Source organism: Sus scrofa, chromosome 11 (assembly GCF_054392235.1).
Source record: "Sus scrofa isolate SSC_HxYL_T2T_F1_AM1 chromosome 11, Sscrofa_HxYL_maternal_Yorkshire_Landrace_v2.0, whole genome shotgun sequence".
In the NCBI taxonomy this organism is placed as follows: Eukaryota; Metazoa; Chordata; class Mammalia; order Artiodactyla; family Suidae; genus Sus; species Sus scrofa.
This window is the reverse complement of record NC_139393.1, coordinates 12,342,439-12,364,412: the sequence shown is the minus strand read 5'-3', so window position 1 is coordinate 12,364,412 and position 21,974 is coordinate 12,342,439. Positions and strand designations below refer to the sequence as shown.

General features: G+C 41.6%; 1 protein-coding gene across 19 annotated transcripts in view; it reads right to left on the bottom strand.

The window, feature by feature from the left end:
• NBEA (neurobeachin) overlaps positions 1-21,974 on the bottom strand; it is a 644,629-nt gene that overhangs the window by 2,428 nt on the left and 620,227 nt on the right. For 13 of the 19 annotated variants that reach the window (XM_021065197.2, XM_021065202.2, XM_084981455.1 and 10 more), the window contains 7 exons: positions 20,461-20,653; positions 18,847-18,918; positions 16,818-16,973; positions 16,125-16,295; positions 5,637-5,738; positions 2,974-3,170; positions 1,508-1,659 (listed from right to left, as the gene is read on the bottom strand). In XM_021065197.2, the coding sequence (XP_020920856.2) occupies positions 1,508-1,659; positions 2,974-3,170; positions 5,637-5,738; positions 16,125-16,295; positions 16,818-16,973; positions 18,847-18,918; positions 20,461-20,653 (1,043 nt within the window). The remainder of the gene's footprint in view (positions 1-1,507; positions 1,660-2,973; positions 3,171-5,636; positions 5,739-16,124; positions 16,296-16,817; positions 16,974-18,846; positions 18,919-20,460; positions 20,654-21,974) is intronic. The other 6 variants (XM_021065205.2, XM_084981447.1, XM_084981451.1 and 3 more) reach the window with 1 other exon arrangement.

Genomic DNA, 21,974 nt, shown 5'->3' with positions numbered 1-21,974 from the left:
TGTTCGAGCTCTTTGGGCTCAATGACCTTGTTATGCATCCTCAGGGCTGTGAACAGTGGTCAGTCTATGATGGTGGCAGCAAATGGTTGCAACATGAATACATGAATGAATGAAGAACATCAGGAGAATACTTAAAATACTTAAATACTCAGAAACACCCAAGTAGATAAAAATGATTACACAGTAAACCATTCCCATTTATTCATGAATATGGACTACAGCATTTCGGAACACTCTTAAGAATCTGCTTAAATTTTATTTAAAACAGGTTGGGCTGCAGGTCAAATATCCTCTCTGCAAACTAATTTAAATTCGGTTGCTCTTCCTGATGACTTCAATGCCATTTTAGTCTATTGTGAAGACTCTTTGTTAAATTTGTCATATAAGCCTTAATATCCATAATATTTAAGAACTGATACTATTAAAGAATATACATAGAATTAAAATAAGTTGGTTAAGATTTTTCTTATTTCTGTTAAATATGTAGCAAACATGAGAAATTACTATATTAAGATTACAGAAGTTTTTTTTCTTTTTCTTTTTATGGCCACACCTTGGCATATGGAAGTTTCCAGGCTAGTGGCTGGTTGAATTGGAGCTGCAGCTGCCAGCCTACAGGATCCGAGCCACATCTGCGACCTACGCCATAGCTTGTGGCAACGCCAGATCCTTAAACCACTGAGCAAGGCCGAGGATTGAACTGGTGTCCTAATAGATACTAACCTGGTATCCTCGTTGGGTTTTTAACCTGCTGAGCCACAACAGGAATTCCATATTATAGAGTTTTAATTTATCTTTCAAATTTAGAAATTTTAGAGTCTATATTCCAAATACTCTTTTCACTTTATAATAAACCTAAAGACAATTTTCAGGAAAAAACCAAAATCTTGTTGCAAACTGAGAAACAATGGAAAAATCACATTACTTCGTTAACATCCCTATCGATTCCGAGAAAAGATTACAGTGTCTTAGGGAAATACATAAAACAACATAAATGAGAGATATGTGAATAAGAAAATAGGGGTGGGGTTATTTCAAGTAACGAATGCCTCATATTTTTAAAACAGAGGCCAGCTGTAGTCTGCACTTTGCATTTGGCTGGAAATTGGTTAACTAGACATTGTATGCTTCAAGCCGAGAGTCTGCCAAAAAAATCTATGTTTTTTTCACATAATGTAAGCCAGACAGGCCTGTCTGAGACCAGGCAAGGATCTGAGAACAGAGAAGTTGGTGGGGATAATTCTACGTTTTGGGCAGGGTCTAGATGCACCTGTTTTTCTTCAGGCTCTTTTTTTTTTTTTTTTTTTTGCTCATTCTCTTCCTGTTTCCTTCTTACCAGAATCCTTTCCTAGAGTACTCACTCCTTTCCTCAATTTACCCTTTTGGCACTAGTCTTTCTTCCGTCTGGATGCTGGAATCTTATTCGCAGCATGTTTCAGTCCCGGTGAAATGCAAAGGGCTTTCCGACAGTTGTCCAGTGATTACACGTCTCCCTGGCTCAACTCACCTCTGGTCATGGGATAAGTCCATTGCTCTGATGCCGGCGTCGCATCCGGGGTAGATGTACAGCTGCTTGAAGTCGCAGGCCTGCCAGACCTCCACCACGCCATTGTCTCCTCCAGTCACCAGGTTCTGGCCATCGCTGCTCAGGAGAATGGCCTTCAGACAAGGCAGAAGAACAGTTTCTCTCAGCGGTTCCCAAATGATCAACACTCACTACTGAAAGGCACCTAATACGGGTCCCTGTCATTACTATCTGCTTTTAGCCATTTGCCCAAGTTGTCGAAAGTCCAATCCAAACGCTTTCCAATGTGGAATACATCAAAGTTCTTAACACAGACAAAGGATCTTATCAAAGCCAATTAGGTTACAAAATAACAGAAGTCCCAAAGAGAGTATTATCAGTCTCATCGAGAAAGAACTTGAGAGTTAAAGAACATGATGTTTTGTTCAGTTCTGAATACTAACAAGGTCAAGGCTTTTAGAACAAATGGCAGAAGCATATTTCAAAACTGATAAACCAGGAGTTCCCGTCGTGGTGCGGTGGAAACGAATCTGACTAGAAATGATGAGATTGCAGGTTCGATCCCTGGCCTCTCTCAGTGGGTTATGGATCCAGTGTTGCCATGAGCTGTGGTGTAGGTTGCAGACGCGGCTCGGGATCTGGCTTTGCTGTGGCTGTGGCTGTGGTCTAGGCCAGCAGCTATAGTTCTGATTAGACTCTTAGCCTGGGAACCTCCATATGCCGTGGGTGTGCCCCCCCCCAAAAAAAGCGTAAATAAATAAATAAATAAAAAGATAAACCAGCAATTACAATTCATTTGTCAGTGACAGGAGATTTAAATGTAATTTTGGTCTAGGGTTTGAACGATAAGATCCTTTGACAATAAAGCCTTTTTTTTTTTTTTTGGTCTTTTCACAGCCTAACCCACAGCATATGGAGATTCCCAGGCTAGGACTGAATCAGAGGTGAAGCCGCTGGCCTATGCCAGAGCCACAGCAACATGGGATCCGAGCTGCATCTGTGACCAACACCACAGCTCACAGCAACACCGGATCCTTAACCCACTGAGTGAAGCCAGAGATCAAACCCGCATCCTCATGGATACTAATCAGATTCGTTTCCACTGAGCCAGGACCGGAACTCCAATAACGTCACCTTTAATGTCAGGAAGGAGCAGTGCAGGAACTGTTGTTGGTGAAAGGAGCTTAAGAAAAATCTCCTTAAGGGTCTAACCTCTAACCAGACAAAGCCATCATCTCCGAACGCTCATTCACTGAGTTAATTACCTGGGATTAAATGAACTTTGGTTTTGTTTAAAGGATCAATCAACATGAATTTATATGCTTTTATAAACCAGAACACATTCATCTGGATACCAGAGACATTCCATTATGAGTCATTTTATGTAAAATACTCAATCTTTAACCTCTTGGCTCAGCCCCTAGTTAGCACTGAACCTGCGGATTTACCCGTGTTGAATCGTTGATCTCCATTTGAGCTAAAAGTTTCCCATTGATGCTGAAATTGCTGAATCGCCCTCGTTCATAGTAGATGATACAGTGGCCTTCGCTGGAGACAGAAATCAAGCGTGGGAACAAGCAGTTTTCTGGTCCTTCAAGGGCTCTTAGCAAATCTCCAGTGATCGTGTGGACAAGGCAAGGGCCCTCTGTGGAGTGGGGAACAGCAATGACTGTCATTGGTGACAACAGTCACATGCAAGCTCCTGCAAACCTATACCTGGACATACGCTCAGATTTGTTCAAAGGAGAAAAAATAAGAACTACGCTGGCAAAAGCCAAGCACTGATGCCCTATTTCAACAGAACAAATACAGAGAGCTGTTATATAACATACACGTAGCTCTCAAACTTTTTATTAAGGTAAATACTTGCTCTTTTCCTCCATGAGATAATAGTCATTAAAAAAAAAAAAGGATACAGTTTACACATTACAGAAGAATGAAAGGCTGTATATCCCAGAAATTGTCTATTAATGTGTTTTTAGAAAGTTTTCTTTAGAAAGCTTAGGAGAATTAGTAAAACAATTGGTAATTTTCTTTCGTATCATGAAAATGTTAACACTGTTCCACATAAATACATTACTATCAAATAATAAGTTTTACCTTTTCTGTAGCCTATACACAAAATGTGAAAAGCAACATTAAGAAAATCAAATAATTCAGACTGTTGGAACACTTTCTGTTTTTTAAATAAAGGAGTGAAGAGTTCCCGTTGTGGCTCAGTGGTTAATGAATCCGACTAGGAACCATGAGGTTGCAGGTTTGATCCCTGGCCTTGCTCAGTGGGTTAAGGATCCAGCGTTGCCGTGAGCTGTGGTGTAGGTTGCAGACGTGGCTCGGATTCTGCGTTGCTATGGCTGTGGTATAGGCTGGCGGCTACAGCTCTGATTAGACCCCTCTGGGAACCTCCATATGCTGTGGGAGCGGTCCAAGAAATGGCAAAAAGACCAAAAAAAAAAAAAAAAAAGTTAATTAATTAAAAATAAATAAATAAATAAAGGAGAAGTGAGGCAAGAATGTAAAAGTGGCATGGGGAATGACTTATTTTGCTCCAATTGTTTTCTCCCAGATAGAAACTGCATTAAGATAAAACACTCACAGGTTGAGAAAAATAATTGGTTAATATAGTTTGGTATCACCTGTCCCCCACCCCATACACACCCAGAAAAACTCTGTATGAATTATAGTCCTATTTTTCAATCCATTGATTTAAGCCGATGCATATTTTATAAAACAAGTGATGTTATAATGCTATATCTAAATAGTTTCCTAAAAGTAATAAATGCGCATTTTGGAAAATACAAAGAATTGGAGAAAAGAGAAAACAGCAGTCACTTCTAATATCATCATCTACAGAAAATGTTTTTCCCTATGTGTATTATGTGTTTTTTCTTCCTTTATAGAACAGAATGATATTACATATAATATTACTAAACAGACATTAAAAGACGTTTCTTGAAAAAATCCTATGTGTCCATCCCTGAGTTACTTACTCTTAAGTACAAAAATGATAAAACACAGCGTTCCCACCTTCAGACGTTATACTCATTACCTATACATGAAAAGGAGCCAGAATAAGCTCCTTAAACCAAATCTGATCATTTCCTCACTTTGCTAAAAACTTCAACAGTTCCCTACCATGCTCAAAATAAAATACACATCGCAAATCCTCGTGCCACCCGCCACCCCACCCTTCTGCAGCCTCCTGTCTCCTCACCTCTGTGGGGTCTTCACCACACTCAGCCCTCGGCCCCTCTGGTTTTCTTTCGGTTCCCCGTAAGCACGAGGCTCCTTCCTGCCCCAAGCCTCCCATGGAGAACTGGTGTCTGAGTCAGACTCAGAACCAAGGTTCCGGATCTGTCCGGAAACTAGACTTCTTCCACAGCAAGTGGAAAGAGCTAAGAGATCATGTTTCCACTGCACAGTCCCCGGCCTCGAGAAGAAAGGCACCTGAGAAGGGGGTGGGGTGGGCCCAAGGCTACGTCGGAGGAAAAACCTGACCTCCACTCCCTCTCCCAATCACAGGGGTCTTCCCCTTGTTTTTTTTTTTTTTTTTTTTTTTTTTTTTTTTTTTTTTTTGGTCTTTTGTCTTTTCTAGGGCCACTTCCCACAGCATATGGAGGTTCCCAAGCCAGGGGTCGAATCGGAGCTGTAGCCACCAGCCTATACCAGAGCCACAGCAATGCTGGATCCTTAACCCACTGAGCGAGGCCAGGGATCGAACCCGCGTCCTCATGGTTCCTAGTCGGATTCGTTAACCACTGAGCCACGCGGGAACGTCCCCTTATCTTTTACATGTTATTTTGAATGACTGCATCACATGGGTGTGCCGTAGTTTAACTTACCAGTGTTCCGGTTACAATGCTGATGGACCACAAAATACTACATAAAATTTTATATATATATATCTTTTATCTGAGTACTGGCACAAATGTGTTATTAATAAATAACTACATATTAATAAATAAATGTTATTAATAAGTAATAAAATGCAATAGCTAGAAAAAAAATCCTATGGGATTACATTTGTCTGTGGAGAGCTTCAGAAATCATGGTTACCTTGTGAAAACAGTACAGTTTCTAAAGACCTAAAATGAAAGGATTGTCTTCTGACCTTTAGCACCGCTGATAACAAGGCCAAGTTCTGCACAGACGGAAACACAGACAACTTCGTGGTCGTGGCCTGTGAGGACGGCTCTTGGTGCAGGATAGTCACCTGCAAGGAGAGGGCAGCAGAGAGTCAGCAGAGACCAAGGGCGGGAATGAAGGGCCCCGCCGTTAAATCGGGCATTTAAAAGAGCAAGCATTACTGTTCAGAAAGGACATTTCCTAGCTGTGTGACCATGAGCCAGTTCCTTAACCTTTGCGGTGTTTGTTCACCTGTGAAAAAGGGAAAACGACTGTACCTACCACACAGGTTGTTTGGATGCCTCTTTAGAACACCATGAGAAGGGGATAGCTGTTCTTCTTTTTCTGATTGTCCAGAAATAGAAATTACGCCAACCACGGCATTCACATGGGCAATCTCATTGAATTACAACATTCACACGGGTAGGTCCAATTATGATCTCTATTTTAGTAGCCTAGAAATCCAAGGCTTTTAAAGGTTTTTCAATTTACACAAGTTTATACAGCTAGCAAGGGCTGGAACTGAACCCAGAGCTGGGTAATTCTGAAACCCATGTCCTTCCGCATTTCAAAACGTGCCTTAAAATCTCCCACAAGCTGCGGTGCTTGGATTTTTGGTTGGCGGAGGGGAAGGAAAGTAGTGAAGGAAAGCATCATCTGAATTTTCCCCCTGACTTTACTGGTGGGACCTAGCTAAGAAAGTCCAGCTGAATCACATGCGTAGGCACTCTGACTGCCAAGCGCTCTCGCCTCCGCGGTGAGCACGTGCCTTCTAAGTGACAGGCCGCCTGCTAAGCGAGTTAGGAGTTGGGAGTGTAAGAAGGTGTAAGGCACGTGGAATTGTTTAGAACACACCAACCAACCAGGGTACAGCCTCCACAGGCGGACCACCGAGGCCCTCAAAGACAAATGTGTTGAACAAATGCACAGAGTACAGCAGGCATCAAAACATCCACGGATGAATGAAGAGAAACGCAGAATGTTGTTGAATAAACTGCATGCACGTAAGACTGTGAGGATGCTAAGCTGGGAGGGCCTCATGCCCAACACTGTCTTATTTGGAGGAGCCACTCTCGACGGGAACGGGGGAAGGAGACGGTCTTGGGTGCAAGAGTATGGAGGCAAAGGAAACAGCAGAAAGTCAGAGAGGAAGGAATTCTAGAAGGTGTGTGGGGGATGGTGCCGACCTGGGAAAAGTCTGGAGCGGCTGCTTTGGAGGTTGAGGAAAGAAAGTCTTGGCCACACAGGACAGGATACGAGGACACGAAAGACCCTGACGGGAAACTCTGTTGAAGCCACGTGACCAGAAGGAAGGACGTGAAACACTGATTAGTGACACCGCTGCGGTCTGACTGCTCACATCAGGTCCAGCAACTCTCCATCAACGCCTCCTAATTCCCAACTGCTCCCGCTTTCCACTAACAGCTACGCACTTACGAATGGCTTACACTACCTTTCACTCTTTTAATTTCCTTTTTTGTCTTTTTAGGGCCACACCCATGGCAGATGGAGGTTCCCAGGCTAGGGAATCGGAGCTGTTGCTGCCGGCCTACACCACAGCCACAGCAATGCTGGATCCTCAAACCATTGAGCGAGGCCAGGGATTGAGGCAACATTCTCATGGATGCTAGTCGGGTTCGTTAACCACTGAGCCACGACAGAAACTCCTAATTAAATAATTTAAAACATTACATATTTAGGGTATATATGTAAGATTAAGAGAACAAAATAAACTCCCTTGTACTCACTCCCAGCTTAAGAAATACAGAACAGGGAGTTCCCGTCGTGGCGCAGTGGTTAACGAATCCGACTAGGAACCATGAGGTCGCGGGTTCGGTCCCTGCCCTTGCTCAGTGGGTTAACGATCCGGCGTTGCCGTGAGCTGTGGTGTAGGTTGCAGATGCGGCTCGGATCCCTCGTTGCTGTGGCTCTGGCGTAGGCCGGGGGCTACAGCTCCGATTCAACCCCTAGCCTGGGAACCTCCATATGCCACGGGAGCGGCCCAAGAGATAGCAACAACAACAACAATAAAAGACAAAAGACAAAAAAAAAAAAAAACAAAAAAAGAAATACAGAACAGTACCAGTAACTTTAACGCCCCCTTTCTTATGCCTTAAAGAATATTATGCCTTTAAAAAAACAAAACAAAACAAAACAAAAACTTCTGTATTTTTCTCTTCTGTTCATTCTGTTTTACCTGGTGGGTGAGTTCGTGAGCTTTCCTTTATAGTTGCTGCATTTCTCTGTGATTTCACTCTACATGGGGTTGGCCCCGCCTCCCCCCCCATCTTGTCTCTCAGAGAAACATCCTATGCTTTGGTCTCAAAGCTGATCTTTCTGAGAGCTGCCTCCTGGGTCGCAATACCCTGGCCCCACTGTGGAGGGGGCAGTGGGGAAAGTGAATGTCCAAGGGGTGGCACGTGTGACCACCTCCTGGGCAGCCCCTCCCTTGGCACTGATGTGATGCCACAGCCCTGAGCGGCTGGGTTGGCGTTCCAATTACTTGCCCCACAGTGGCAGGAGGGAAGCCATCAACAGATCCTGGAAAATTCCAGGAAGAAAGTGAATAACTAAAGCGCCTTACCCAGCAAGGCACCCAACACCATTGCTGGGCATCTCCTCCTTCAGACCCACTGGTCTTCTGTCTCCCTAGGAACTGCTCACCATTTTCTGTGAGTTTCCTCAGATCCATCAGCTTCCACACTGCTTTTGAGGCATTTCTGACTTAGACGGTGTGTGGGAAAGGGAGCCGAAAGTCCACGTCAGCTTGTGATCTTATTCTAAATTTATGTATCTTGCTGTAACGTGTTTGAATATTGGCAGAGTATCCAATTATATTTGTCAGCAGTCCTGTATTTGTCTGAGATACACACACACACCCACAGTCTACAAAATTATGCTTCAACGATGCCCTGAGTTCCCCAGCAAAATGAAGATTAATTATTGATAAGATTTTATGTGCAATATTACCCTTAATTTTTCTAAATAACCATTTTATCTTGGAGAGACTGATGAATTAAAAATCCTGCAGTTACATGTTTGATAAAATTTTCATAGACTTTTATTAGACATGTAACTTTTATCAAACATGTATCTTTCTAAAGTTTCCCCTTACATGCTACAGAATAAGTAAAAAGCAATCTAGTTTTATAGCAGGGAATTTTTTAAATGTATAAAAATATGTTAAAATATTCCTTATGTATGCAATATATTTTCTATTAGGAAGTAAGTTTTTCAAAGGCTGACCTCTGATTCAGGAAGTTTAAAATATTTTATCTTTCATTACGATTTCCCCAGATCATTTGAATAAACGGTGAAACTTAACTATTAGGGGATTTTGTGGGGCCCCTTGAAAGTAGTTTCCCTCTTTAAACTAGAGAGAAGTAAATAAAATGCCATTCAGGGGGCTCTGAGTTGGGGAATCTGTAGCAGGGGGAAAGCATATTTTCTATATTTCCTTTCATTGCCAGGGACAGATGTCATATACCCTAACAATCATTCAAAAGCCTAGGAATAGTCTGTCACTGTCACATCACAATTGATGGATGTAGCAGAGGGTTAAAGGGCCCGCACAGAGGGAGGTGCAGGTGAGACCTCCCCTCTGGGGACCACAGCATCGTGGTCCTCCTTCCCTAGTCATTTCTTCAGGAGAAGAGCTTTCTGTGTGATGGAATTACCATGAATGGTAAAGAACAAACACGTCCAATTTTGAGACTCCTTTCAGGCGAGCATTTAGAAACTGCAAATATAATAGGCTTATAATAAACAGATTCTAATTCATTTTTATCAGGAGTCGTCTCAATATTTTTAAAATGGATGATGAAAAAAGTACAGAGGTATTAGATGCTACTATTCACAGAGAACTGACAGGACAGCTTTTTCAGTGTGATGGTCTATGGCTTTCAGAGAAATGATCAAAGTAAAGATTACTCATGGTTCCTATTATTTTAAACTTCATTTATGGAACTACTAACATGTAGGGGAAGTTTTGGGCCTTCTGAATTAGAGCTAAACAAAAACAGAAGAGCCTTCCTCTGATCCTCAGTGCAGTCCTGCTGGAGTCAGAAAATGAACCTCTTGACGATATACGACATTCAGATTTTATCTATAACCTTTGTTGAGTCATTGCAGAATCACTGCAGAAGGCATTTTCATTCATGTTTATACCTACATAAAAATGATGGATTTCTGACTTGAAATCCCAGAGTGAGAGATTTTGAAGGGTGCAGTAGCTTCATCACTACTCTGAATTCAAGACTTATTTTAAAAATTGTTAGACATTTGCTGAAAAGCTCAGAAAAACTTCGTCGATGAGGATTCGCTTATGGAGACCCTGTGTCCTCTGCCACCTGAGAGTGAATGCAGAGGTTTCTGGCCCAAGGACCAGACAGGCCTGGGCCTGCATTTTCCACAGGTCACAAGGTAACTCACATGAAAACATTCCATGGGTTGGAAAACGTCCCATGATGTGGCTTCATTTTATTACAAACTCAGAGCACTCGATGACAAACAGAAGACAGAACCTATGGTCCATTCACTCTAAGTTGTTCTTTTTCTTCTTCAGAGGGGACACTGACCATATTTCCCTCTGAGCACTGTTGTTTCAGGGCAGATCTCTTCCCTTGAAATCCTGACTCTGGATCTAAGGTCACAGCACATAACTGTCCTACCATTCCCCTCCCCAAATAAAGGATAGTATAATCCACCTGCCTTTCCTAAGGAAGCAGGTCTGTATATATTTACACATGCATATATATATACACACACACATATATACATGCATATATATGTGTATATATATATATATATATATATATATATATGTATATGTGTCTGTCTATCTATCTATCTATCTGTTTAATATCACTGGGCTACGCTTTGTCCATGCTTTGTTCATCCCTGAAAACATACTCGGTTAGTGGTGGCTGTGGAGCTGGCCACCAGGATGGTTTTAAAAGATGGCTGGATGTAGACAAAGCAAGGAATGCGATTTGGCAGATGTTTAGTGACAGGTTGGGGCTGGCGGGAGGGTCAGTGTCCAGAGCCGAAGCTTACACAATGGGAGTCCAGGGAAGGGATGTGTGCACAGCTGGAGTCTCCTTTTCAATGGGCTTCTCATTTCATAGTTTGCATAATGCTCATACATGAGCTAAAGACTTGTTTCTCCAAAGTGCATGGTAACAATGTCTTATACCTATTACTCAATGAATATTTGTCGATTTGATTTGAAAACATGAACGGTACATTCTCTCGCAAAGTTTCCTGTTGCTATGATTTTAAACAGTTCAACAAGCTCTCTATCAAGCACTGCATATCTGGTATAAACATTTAAGCCACACACTTTACAAGCAGGCTGGATTGTGAGCTGAGGTCCCAGTGTATTTTAAGTGTCTGTTGAGGAGACAGTGTTGACTTGCCCCTCTTGTGACTATCTTGTTGGAAGCTACAGCACGTAATGAGAAATGTCAAGTCCCAAGATCAATGAAATTTGGGGCTCTAGGGATTCAACAGGAATAGCATTGATCCTTTTAAAGAACACCAGTCAGAGATGGGCTCTAATATATTGCACAGAAGGGCTCAGGAGGATAAACGGCCAAGTCCAAGATACCTACCTGACAAAAAATTCAATCAGCTTTTAGCACAAATTGCCTGCTCTGCTCTCCTTTCTTTCATGCGATAGCCTGCTTCCAATTAAAGTGTGCAAATTAATTTTTATCACTTCCAAATTAGTTTCAGAATTTGTGTAAAAGTCTGTTTCAGATGAAAGCATCTGTCCCTCACATCTCTGCAATTCTGTTATCTAGTCAGGGATCTATTTACATCTCCAAGAAAATTGTCCATGTTCAAAGTCACAAGTTTGAAAGAGTAACAATGGATATTGATATTAAGTATATTAATAAAACAACTATAATGCAACTGGAACCTCTGCCAGGTAGCCTTGGCTTGTTTCTTTTACAGTCTGAATCTCTTTGTAATAATTTGTTTCACATTTTCATTGTCTATGTTGCTAATTCATTAAAATTATAAAAGTGGTTAGAAAAAGACTTATTTATGAGATGTCTAATTTGTCACAATAGTACATTTGATTCAATGAAACCATTAACTCTTTCTATACCTAACTAAGAAAATCCACAAACATTACCGATTTTTTCCTCTGTGGAATTAATAAAGCTATTCATTACAAATAATAATGACAATGCAAAAGAAGCATACATAGGTTAAAGCACTTGAGTTTATCCTGAGAACATTTTAGGGATATGCACATGAGCTGAGCAAAGGAAGCCGATCATGTTGTGGTGCTATGCTGAATAAATATGATTCAGTCTCTGACACACAGAGTAAATTCAAGGCCCATTCCTGAATTCTAACAGCTACTGGGATATTAGGTTTCATGCCAGGACTTCCCTCTCCGTGTCTCAATGAATACACACAACCCTCAAAACCTAAGGGCATCGTGTCACACACTTTAATATGAATTTAGACATAACTAGCTTTTCGGTCTGGTGTAGCAATGCAATATGAGACAGAAAACACATATAGCCTGATTCTCTGACCTGTGAATTGGTAGCCAGAATAGATTAAACTGAAACAGTAAAAAAAAATAAAAAACCAAAAAAACCTTTTTCTTTCATATTGCAAGTTTTCTGATAGCAAGGACTATGTCTCTGTCAACATCCACGGCTGATCCCTGACGTGACAGTCAATTCAGTGTGTGCTCTGACTGCTTTCGCAAAAAGCGAATTGACCAGTATGTAGGGCTCTCTAGGCGTGCATACAGGGGCTGCTAGGTGAGCCATTTTAACAGATTAAGTCAGTCGCTGATCAGTCAAGTCAATTAAATACTAAAAATGACCACCAATATTTTTTTAGTATTATGCTTACCCACATGGCAAAAAGCTGAAAGCAGTTTTTATGCAATCATTCATTGGTGCCCAAGATATAATACTAAGCATTTTGTAGATGCAAAGTACTTACGACACTAAATATTACCTGAGAGCAATTATGATTCATGAAGTACAGACTTTTGTAAACCCCAGAAAGTCGGAGCCTTTGACTACCTAGCACTCCCAGCTGCTAGGCTGGTACCAGCACACAATAGGCTTTCAATACATGCTTGCTGCGTGGCAATACTTTAGCTACTCATTGGGTTTAATCTATAGAAAATTGTTTCCTTTTATGTTAAGGATAATGGATAAAATGGAACCATCCTACATAGGCTCACAGTAAATGTTCAAGCAAGTCTGGACATGGTGGGTTTTATGGAAGTCCTTTAGGTTCATGATGATAACAGTTTTTGATTAAAAAAATAAAGTCCTACAAATGGAGGCAATGCTATATGGATAATATTACGCAGTAATTTCTTAAAAATAATCTTGTCTTTTATTTTATTTTATTTTTTTAGGGCTGCACCTGTAGCATATGGAAGTTTCCAGGCTAGAGGTCATGGAAATTCCAGATCTTTAACCCACTGAGCAGGACCAGGGATTGAACCTGCATGGTTACTGCTGAGCCTCACTGGGAACTCAAGGATAACCTTGTCCTTTTTTTTTTTTTTTTTGTCTTTTTGCCATTTCTTGGGCCGCTCCTGCGGCACACGGAGGTTCCCAGGCTAGGGGTCGAATCGGAGCCGCAGCTGCCAGCCTACGCCAGAGCCACAGCAACGCGGGATCCGAGCCACGTCTGCAACCTACACCACAGCTCATGGCAACGCCTTGAGCAAGGGTAGGGATCGAACCCGCAACCTCATGATTCCTAGTCAGATTCATTAACCACTGCACCACGATGGAAACTCCAAGGATAACCTTGTCTTTAAAGCTCAAATATAATGCTACATTTTAACAAATTCAGTATTCACATTTCTTAAGGATTAACATAAACATTTCTATTTGCATAGCGCCTATAGACCTTTAAACACTCTAAATATTACCACATTTAATGTTCTTACTAAGCAATGAATCAAAGCTATAATTGTTAACCATCATTTGGTTCATAATATCATTAGAAAGTGAAGTTGCTGACATAGAATTATTATAATTTAACATTTTTCTTTGAAATTTTTTTACTTCGTAGCAGTACATTATGTTATCTTCTATGCTATCAGATGGTGGTTTTAAAGAAGTGAATTCTCTTTTTGAAAATAACATTTTCATCATTTCTGAGCTTCACTTTGAAGATGCTAATTAACTGGATTGAAAACACTATTCTGTTTCTTAAAGTTTTTTTCCTATCTAGTAAATTCTATTTTTTGTCAATAATAGAGGAAAGATTCCACACAGCCTAGATGCTCAGTCCAGCTTTTCCTCTAATGAACACTACATTACTCTTGGAAATAAAAGAAAATTTGGAAATATGCATAAATACTTTTAGGTAAAATACATGTGCGAATGCACCTTGCTGGAGAATAATAAAGTCATAACTGGTAGACTGAACGTCTTTTACGCACACACACACACACACACACACACACACACACACACACGAATTCTGCTAAAAATGAAATTTCTTTTTGTTAAGGCTATGGTTTAAAAAAGAGCAAATAAGGAGATTTTTAGTATTTAGAGTGTGATGTTCCTTATGGTGCGGAATTGTTAGCTAGTGAGTTGAGCTGGCTGGAAAGCAAGCAACACTGAATATGTGTTTTCCTCAAAGCAATACCACGTCTTAGTTCACAACCTAGAGCAGAGATAGCAATGCATAACACACCCACTTCCTCTTATTCAGCATCTAAACTAAGAGACATGACGTCATAGGGCACCTGGAGTTTATTCATCTAGGGTTCTTCACCTCTAGCCATGAGCAACCAGAAAACACCCTCACCTATCTCGTCGTCGAGTTCATTCGCTCACTATCTCAAATACATATCCCATCTCACTATCCTATCGGTATTTGCAGTATTCCTATCAAAACACGTTAACAGCTGGGGGCAGGTGGACCTGAAGGGGAGCTGGACGGTTGAGCTTCCATGCGGAGCTCTCTCACAGGCCGGAACAGACCAGCCGCCCACTTAAAACACGGCATCCTGTACACTCCTTTCTTCTCTACTTTTATAGCATTTCAGTGGCAGGTACACAATATTCCTGGGAAATGCATATCTCTGTTTTGTCACAGATACTCCTGAAGTCATGTTTCAGTTTATTTTGGAGGGCAGCTGAAGCTGTGACTAATGTATGAAACAGAATAACCCTGGTTTAGGTATTTGCCATTATCGACACTTTACAGAAACCGTTCTCTCTTTTACAGGAAATACGTGCGTTGGAACTATGGAGAGCTTGTAATTAAAAACAGCAATGATTTCTAGGCAATCTCTTATCTAGTTCTTCAGTCATTTAACAATATGGAAAACCTATTGTGTGTGCAACTCTGCCAGGAACCAAAGACCTGTGACGCAAAGAGAGGGACTCCTGATCCACTTTACTGTTTCCTCAGAAAAGCAGTTCCAAAGAAGAACCACGGCTCTTCCATGAACAAAAGCTTCCATGGAAAACATGTTTGAGAAACTGTAGGTTACACAAATGTTGGTTTATCTGAGTAAGGCTCTCAGAGCATGTAAGAGAGAGAACGAGTATATGCAGTGTTTTCTAAAATTATTTTGCTTGGAGTCCCGTTTTGTTTGTTTGTTTGTTTGTTTCCCTACAGGGTATTTTTGGAAGCACGGTTGAATAAAAAACACTCAGGAATCATCCCAAGCAAAGGAATCATCTTACTTAGTTTTTGCCTCCACAGTGCCTCATCTGAAGGGGGGATGCAAACATCGTTAAATAAATAAACAGAAATATTTAGTATTTCCCATTGGAGAGGGAAGGAAGTGCCCTCATGAGGCACCCATAAAACCTCCTGGAAATGCAGGGAAGGGAGAGACTTCATTCAGCTGAGAGAAATCATAGGAAGCTGAATGGACCCACTGTCCCTGAGGGCACTTGCTGCAGGATGGGGACATGTGGGGACTGGGGAAGGGCAGCTGAGCAGAGGGGCAGTGAGAGGGGGTCTGAGAGACTCCTCAGGCCGAAGGTTAGAGCACTCACTCTTTTTCACGCTTCAAACACAGCTACATTCCAACAAAGACGGTGGCCACTTCAGCATTCATATATGAAAATCCTTACAGCCCCAGGAAAAAAAACATGAGGAAAATTTAAAAAGCAAAGCCTGAGTTCCTGCCGTGGCTCAGTGGTTAATGACTCTGACTAGTGTCCATGAGGACTGGGGTTCGATCCCTGGCCTTGCCCAGTGGGTTAAGGATCCGGCGTTGCTGTGAGCTGTGGTGTAGGTCACAGATGTGGCTTGGATGCTGAACTGCTGTGGCTCTGGCACAGGCTGGCAGCTGTTGTTCTGATTAGACCCCTGGCCTGGGAACCTCCATATGCCACGGGTGCGGCCTTAAAAAGACCAAAATAAATAAATAAAATAAAAAAATAAAAAGCAAAGCCTATTTAAGTGAATTTACAGTCTGAAAGGATAATTCTAGACAAATACTCACTGCTATTCGGGTTGTCTCCTATGATATGGTGTCGCCCACTCCAGTACCAGAGGAGCAGGGTGGCGTCTCGAGACCCAGACACAATGTAGCAGTCCCCACCGATGTAGGACTCAGACCTGGCCAAGCAGGTGACCACATCCCAGTGGCCAAATACAATCTGAGTTAGCTTCCCTGAAACACAGCAACAGAACGGCAGGTTGAACTCACTTGCCATTTTTCTGGAAAGGATAATAAGCTTAACTTAATTTTGCCAGATTTCTGAACAGTCAATGTACAGACCTGCAAACTTACAAGGTAATTCAAATCTAGCTACAGAGTTGGTTTACTGAATTGCTTCCGAAAAAAATGATACAAGAATGTCAGCTGGGATTACTTTAAGGAAAGAACTTATAATTGTGATGTTTGTTTTCAGAGTTTGGGCCAAACTAAGAGGAGGTTTAAGGTGTTTCATTGAATCTGATTTTGGGTGAGGGGGCTGTAATCCCAGTTGTCCTATTAACTCAGGGCTCAGCTCACGCTAACGTATGGAGTGGATGGAATTATAAGTGCCCATGTATTTGTAATGTGAACATTTAATTTGACTCTCAGTACTCATGATGAAAAGGCCGGCATTATTCAGTTTGATTTCATATGAACTTTAGGTATAACAACAGGCATTTTGACGGGAATAAACTATTTCGCAGTTCGGTTTACCTGTTTCTGTAGAATAAACTCGGAAGCTCTTATCCCAGAATCCACAGATAAGAATATAGCGATTATCTGCTGTGACCACAAAACAATGTGCATTGATCTGTATGCTCTGGTCCACGAGGTCTGTGATCTGCCGTTTGTTCACACCAGAGTTATTGGCTAAATTTAAATAGAAAAAGGAATTTAAAGAAAGATCCCACAAGAGTTTCTCCAGGCACATATAGAAGGAATACATTTATGCTTCATTTATCTAGCAATGGGTTTTTAAGGATATAAGATTATTAAGATTTTAACATTTCCTTAAGAGGAATATACACCTTTTAGTAGCAGTGATTATTTATGAAGTCTATTGTATATTTATTTTAAAAGGGTTGGAACTTAAAGTTCTTCCTCCACCGATGTGAGGAATTCCAAGATGTGAATTCACGACACAATAAAAGTACTTAAATGCACTTAATTCAATAGATGTTCACCCCGCACAAGTTCATTAGTGTCCAGCAAGTTCAATAATAATGACGAATAAATATTGTATGAAGTACGTTACATAAGGAAAAAATGTCTCAGCGTTTGCCCTCATCTGTCATTTTCTGATGGCATTTACAATTCATGTGGAAAGAAGAAAGTAGGGATTTGAGCAAGGGGTGTTGTTATGTAGGCAGCCCCTCAGGGAGCTTTAGGTCAGCGGCTTTAAAGACCTGGATTGTCAACAAACAGAAGCCTTTCCAGACTGGGCTGGCAGAGGAGGAGGGGAGGAAGCAAGATGGGCGAGGGGTTGGGGAGGACAGAGACAGGCAGGGACTCCGCGGGTAGCCTTGGGATTGAATGTGAATGAAGTCAGGAACTCAGAGACACCGGCTGATTTCCCTGGTGCCTGTCTGTGCGCCAGCCTGTCCCTTACTCGATGCTGTCCTTTCAGGCGAAATCCCTGGGCTGAATCCTTAAACAGAAAATGCAGATGTACAAGATCCCCATTGCTTTCCAACACCAATTAAATCTAGATGCTACTGTCTGTGAATCTCTACTAACACGGGAATAATGATTCCTAGAGAAGGGAAAATTTTAAAAAAATATTACAAAAAAAAAAAAAAAAAAAAAACCAGCAAAGGAAAAGAACACCAAAGGTCCTGAGTCACTTGACAATGAAGCAACTGGTCCTTGATTAATTAGAATACAGTTACTCACTTTTCCGTGGTTACATTTTAGCTGTATGTGACAGTGTCAATGTATCTTTAGCAGAGGAACAGCTAGATGGACTCTAAAAATATTCCTTGTCCTAAGTATGTCCTCCCAAAGAAATGTAAATGCTACTTTGTGTAGGAGTATAAGTAACTAACCCAAAGGGCTGCCTTTCATTTTATTTCTGGGTTCAAAGATGAAGGGTGAATCAGTCTAAGAAAAAATACAGTAATGTGTATATGGGTTTATAATTTTTCAGAATATTTTCATTTTTTTTCTAATTTAGTTCTCCATTGGATCCTATGCGATAGGGAGAACAAACATTATTAGAAACCATCTCACAGATAGGAAATGGAAGCCCAGAGAGACTAAGGCACTTACTCTGGACTAATAAATGCGTATGTGATTACTTAAAAATACTTTGAATATCTACAGCAAAGTGTTATAGTGCCTGAGTTTGCAATTCATATGAAATCTTTAATTAAAAAAATGTTTAGCCCTATTGAATGGAGGTTGCCAGAAAAGATATTCTTTAGTATTCGTTTTCTGTTATAATAGCTTTGAGTCCTTATCTATTTCAAATACATAAAGTTGTTAAAGAAGAGTGGAGGCTGAAAAGAAAGGTTTGGAATTATGTGCCTTGCCATCTTAAATGACCTCCTAATATACCAAGGAAATGCCACAAATAATTGTTTTAACATCAAAAAGTGCTGGATGGCATACTATGATTTGCGTAGCTCCCTGATGGTACCTGGACGTTGTTTGCACACTAATTCCGTGGTGGAAAAAATACACTCAACTGTCATGTCCGGTAAATGACCACACAAGAATCTGTGGATCTTTGTCATGAACATACCAATGAGTGGATCCATTTCAATGGGAAGATGATGGGCTTGGTCCAAGGAGTAACCTGGAGCTCCTCTTAGGCCTAAAGATCAGTTAAAGGAGAAAATGAGCACAAAATTCTCAGAAAGGAGGACTTTCCTAAAAAGCAGTGCTTTCTAATGATAATGCAAAAATACATATGCTTAAAACTTATTTGGTAAATCACTCTAAGGATGCTTCAGACACACTACGTGTTTTTGCAGACGGTCTTAAAAAAAGACAGGGATGGTTGGTTTCCACTTACGATGGAGAAAGCTGGGAAGAGTTGTTATCCTAACAGCAAGAAAAAGCTGGATAAGATAGAAAATTATGACATTTCTTGAACCCATCGGAGAGCTAAAAATCTAAGGAAAATCATGCCTATGAGCAGGGATGGGTGCCAAGCACAGGCCCGCCTGTGCCAAGGCAGAGGGGAGGGTGGGCCTTCTTTCCACAGATGACGAGTCAACTGAAGTTATAAAACGGAGCTACCCCTAAGATCTTAAACCAAAAGCTACTTTCAGAGGATGAATGCTTAGGGCTTGACTGAGCTCATTAGTCATAATTTTTACATATGATATAACATACAATATTTTGAACAATCTAGGGGGAAAAAATCAATACTTTATGGCTTTCTCTCAATGCAGAACATTTCCAGAGGCCAAGACACCTATGAATAATAAAGTCATCTTAAAAAGAGATGTCTGCTGCATATTTCTGAGTTGAATGGAAGTCGTTCTTCCTCATGGTGAAAACATTACCAATAACCATAAAATGGGGTGTTTAGAAACTCTTACGAGATTAAGTTTTTCAGAGCCATGCCTAAGTTGGTAGAATAGAAAGAGTCAGGTTAATTCAGCGTGGCTCATCCATTCAGTCTTGGAGACAGTGGGAATCCAGGGAGATCTTAAGTAGGGAACGGGGCCAATGAAATCATTTAGTCACATCTATTCCTGTCCTGGTTAAATAAGTATCAATATGTCTAATTTTTATGACAGAATTATATCACTTCAAGATGTACTGGCTGGAAACTTCGGGAATGAGTCTGGAGAGAACACACATGAACTCACTGAACGATTTAGAGTCTGTCTGTTCTCAAAGACTCCGAGCTCCACAAAGAGAGACGCTGTTTGTCTTGTCCATGGCTGGACTCCCAGGGCCCGGCACCGCACAAAATACTCATTCAAACAGTCCCCAAATGCAATCAAGAAGTGGGAGAAAGAGGATTTGAAACCATCATCTAGAAAATCTGGATTCATACTCACTTTTGTTTAACATGGGATAAAACGGGCTCCCCCGCGGGGGGCCGGGGGAGGTGCCCTCCAGGAGGATGGCATGCTCTGAATTATTGACAGAGCTGCTTCAACTTATCAAACACCTACTGTATACCTAAGTGTTGGCCAAACATTGTGTGAGGGACTAAAACAGAGCAGCAGCCAATGAATGAGGCCGATTCGAGTTCCTCGGGCCGGCTTGGCTGTGATTTCCTCGGCTGCTTTTGGTAGCCCACGTGGCACCCTCGCTGCCCCTGCGCACCCTTACCTTCCCTCACGTCACCGCAGCTGTGAGGAGCCTGTTAGTGCGTGACGCCCGCAGGCACACATACCTACAGTGTTGTGCCATCGGTTCACGGCAAACAGCCTGCTGCAGGTCACGGTCACCACCGCCGGGATGGTCAGGTGGGGAAGTGTGTTTGCCGCCACGTGGGTCACTGGAGAGTTTGATGGAAACTTCAGCACCATGATCACATCCTGTTGCATCTGATCTTTAAACATGAGTGGACTCTGTGGAAGGAAACACTGTTGAATAGAAAGGGAAGAGAGCAAAGAAAACAAAAGGAATAACACAGTTAGTGAGAGCTCGGGGGAGAATGAGGTTACAACAGGCTAGCATGAGCCCAGACAGACAGCAGGCACTGTGTGACCGTGAGGACGATGGCACAGAGACAAGCAGGGACTGCGTGCAGTCGCTGAGAGGGGACACCCGGTCGCTGAGCATCAGCTGCAATTTGGGGACCGCCAGGTGGCAGCGTGAGAAGCTGGCTTAGAGATGCCCATGTGATGTGGCGTAATTATTCGATGAAGTTACAACTTCAATGTGGCGCAAAAAAAAAAATCAGTCAAGTCAGTTACATGAAATACAAAATGAATTGACTGATAGTTTCATTTTTTTACCTGGTGGATCTGGGGTCACGGCTACAGTCTAAACAAGGAAAATACTATAGCTTCCCTTGTCAGTGCCGTGTGCACATTTCTGCTGAGGCTCTACTGTTTAGGCCTCCTTCCCCGCTAGATGGTGAGCTTTCTTTTCTTTTCGTTTTTCTCTTTTAGGGCTGCACTGGCGGTGGCATATGGAAGTTCCTAGGCCAGGAGCTGGTTCGGAGCTGCAGCTTCAGGTCTACACCACAGCCAAGGCAACGCTGGATTCTTAACCCACTGAGCAAGGCCAGGGATACTGGCCTCATGGATACTAGCTGGGTTCTTAATGTTTGTTTCTCAAACATTTAGCATATGACTTGATAGAAAGTAGACACCAGACGTATTTTTATCTTCATTTGTTTGTTTGTTTTTGGCCGCGCCCACGGCCTGTGGAAGCTCCTGGGCCAGGGATCTGGCCCAAGCCACAGCATCAACCCAAAGCTGTTGCAGTGACAACGCGGGATCCTTAACTGCAGGGCTACAGAGCTCAGAAAGTAGATACTATAAGTACTACTATTAAATACTATAAAACAGTGTAAATATTTTTACACAAAAGACACAAACTAAGTTGCTGGAAATAACCAGTATTTCGCTTTCATGCATATCCTGTAATTGTTCAAGATATATATATCTGCTAGAGGAACTTAAAAAGGTTCTTTTCTTTATAAACAGTTCCATGCCAATTTAGTCTCTCTCACAATTTCCCCTAGGAAAGTAATAAGTTCTGACTGGGCATTTCTCCAAGATAAATATTTGTATTAGTATTATCATTAAACAGAGAAAACAAATGCGGGAATAAAACCCTTCTGCCAAAGCATTTCATAAAAATAAAGTGTGCGAGAGATTCTCTTAGACAGTTTATTAAAAACGCGTCATCCTGGGGCTGGAGGCTCCAAAGCCACACCTCGGCGTCCAGGCTGCG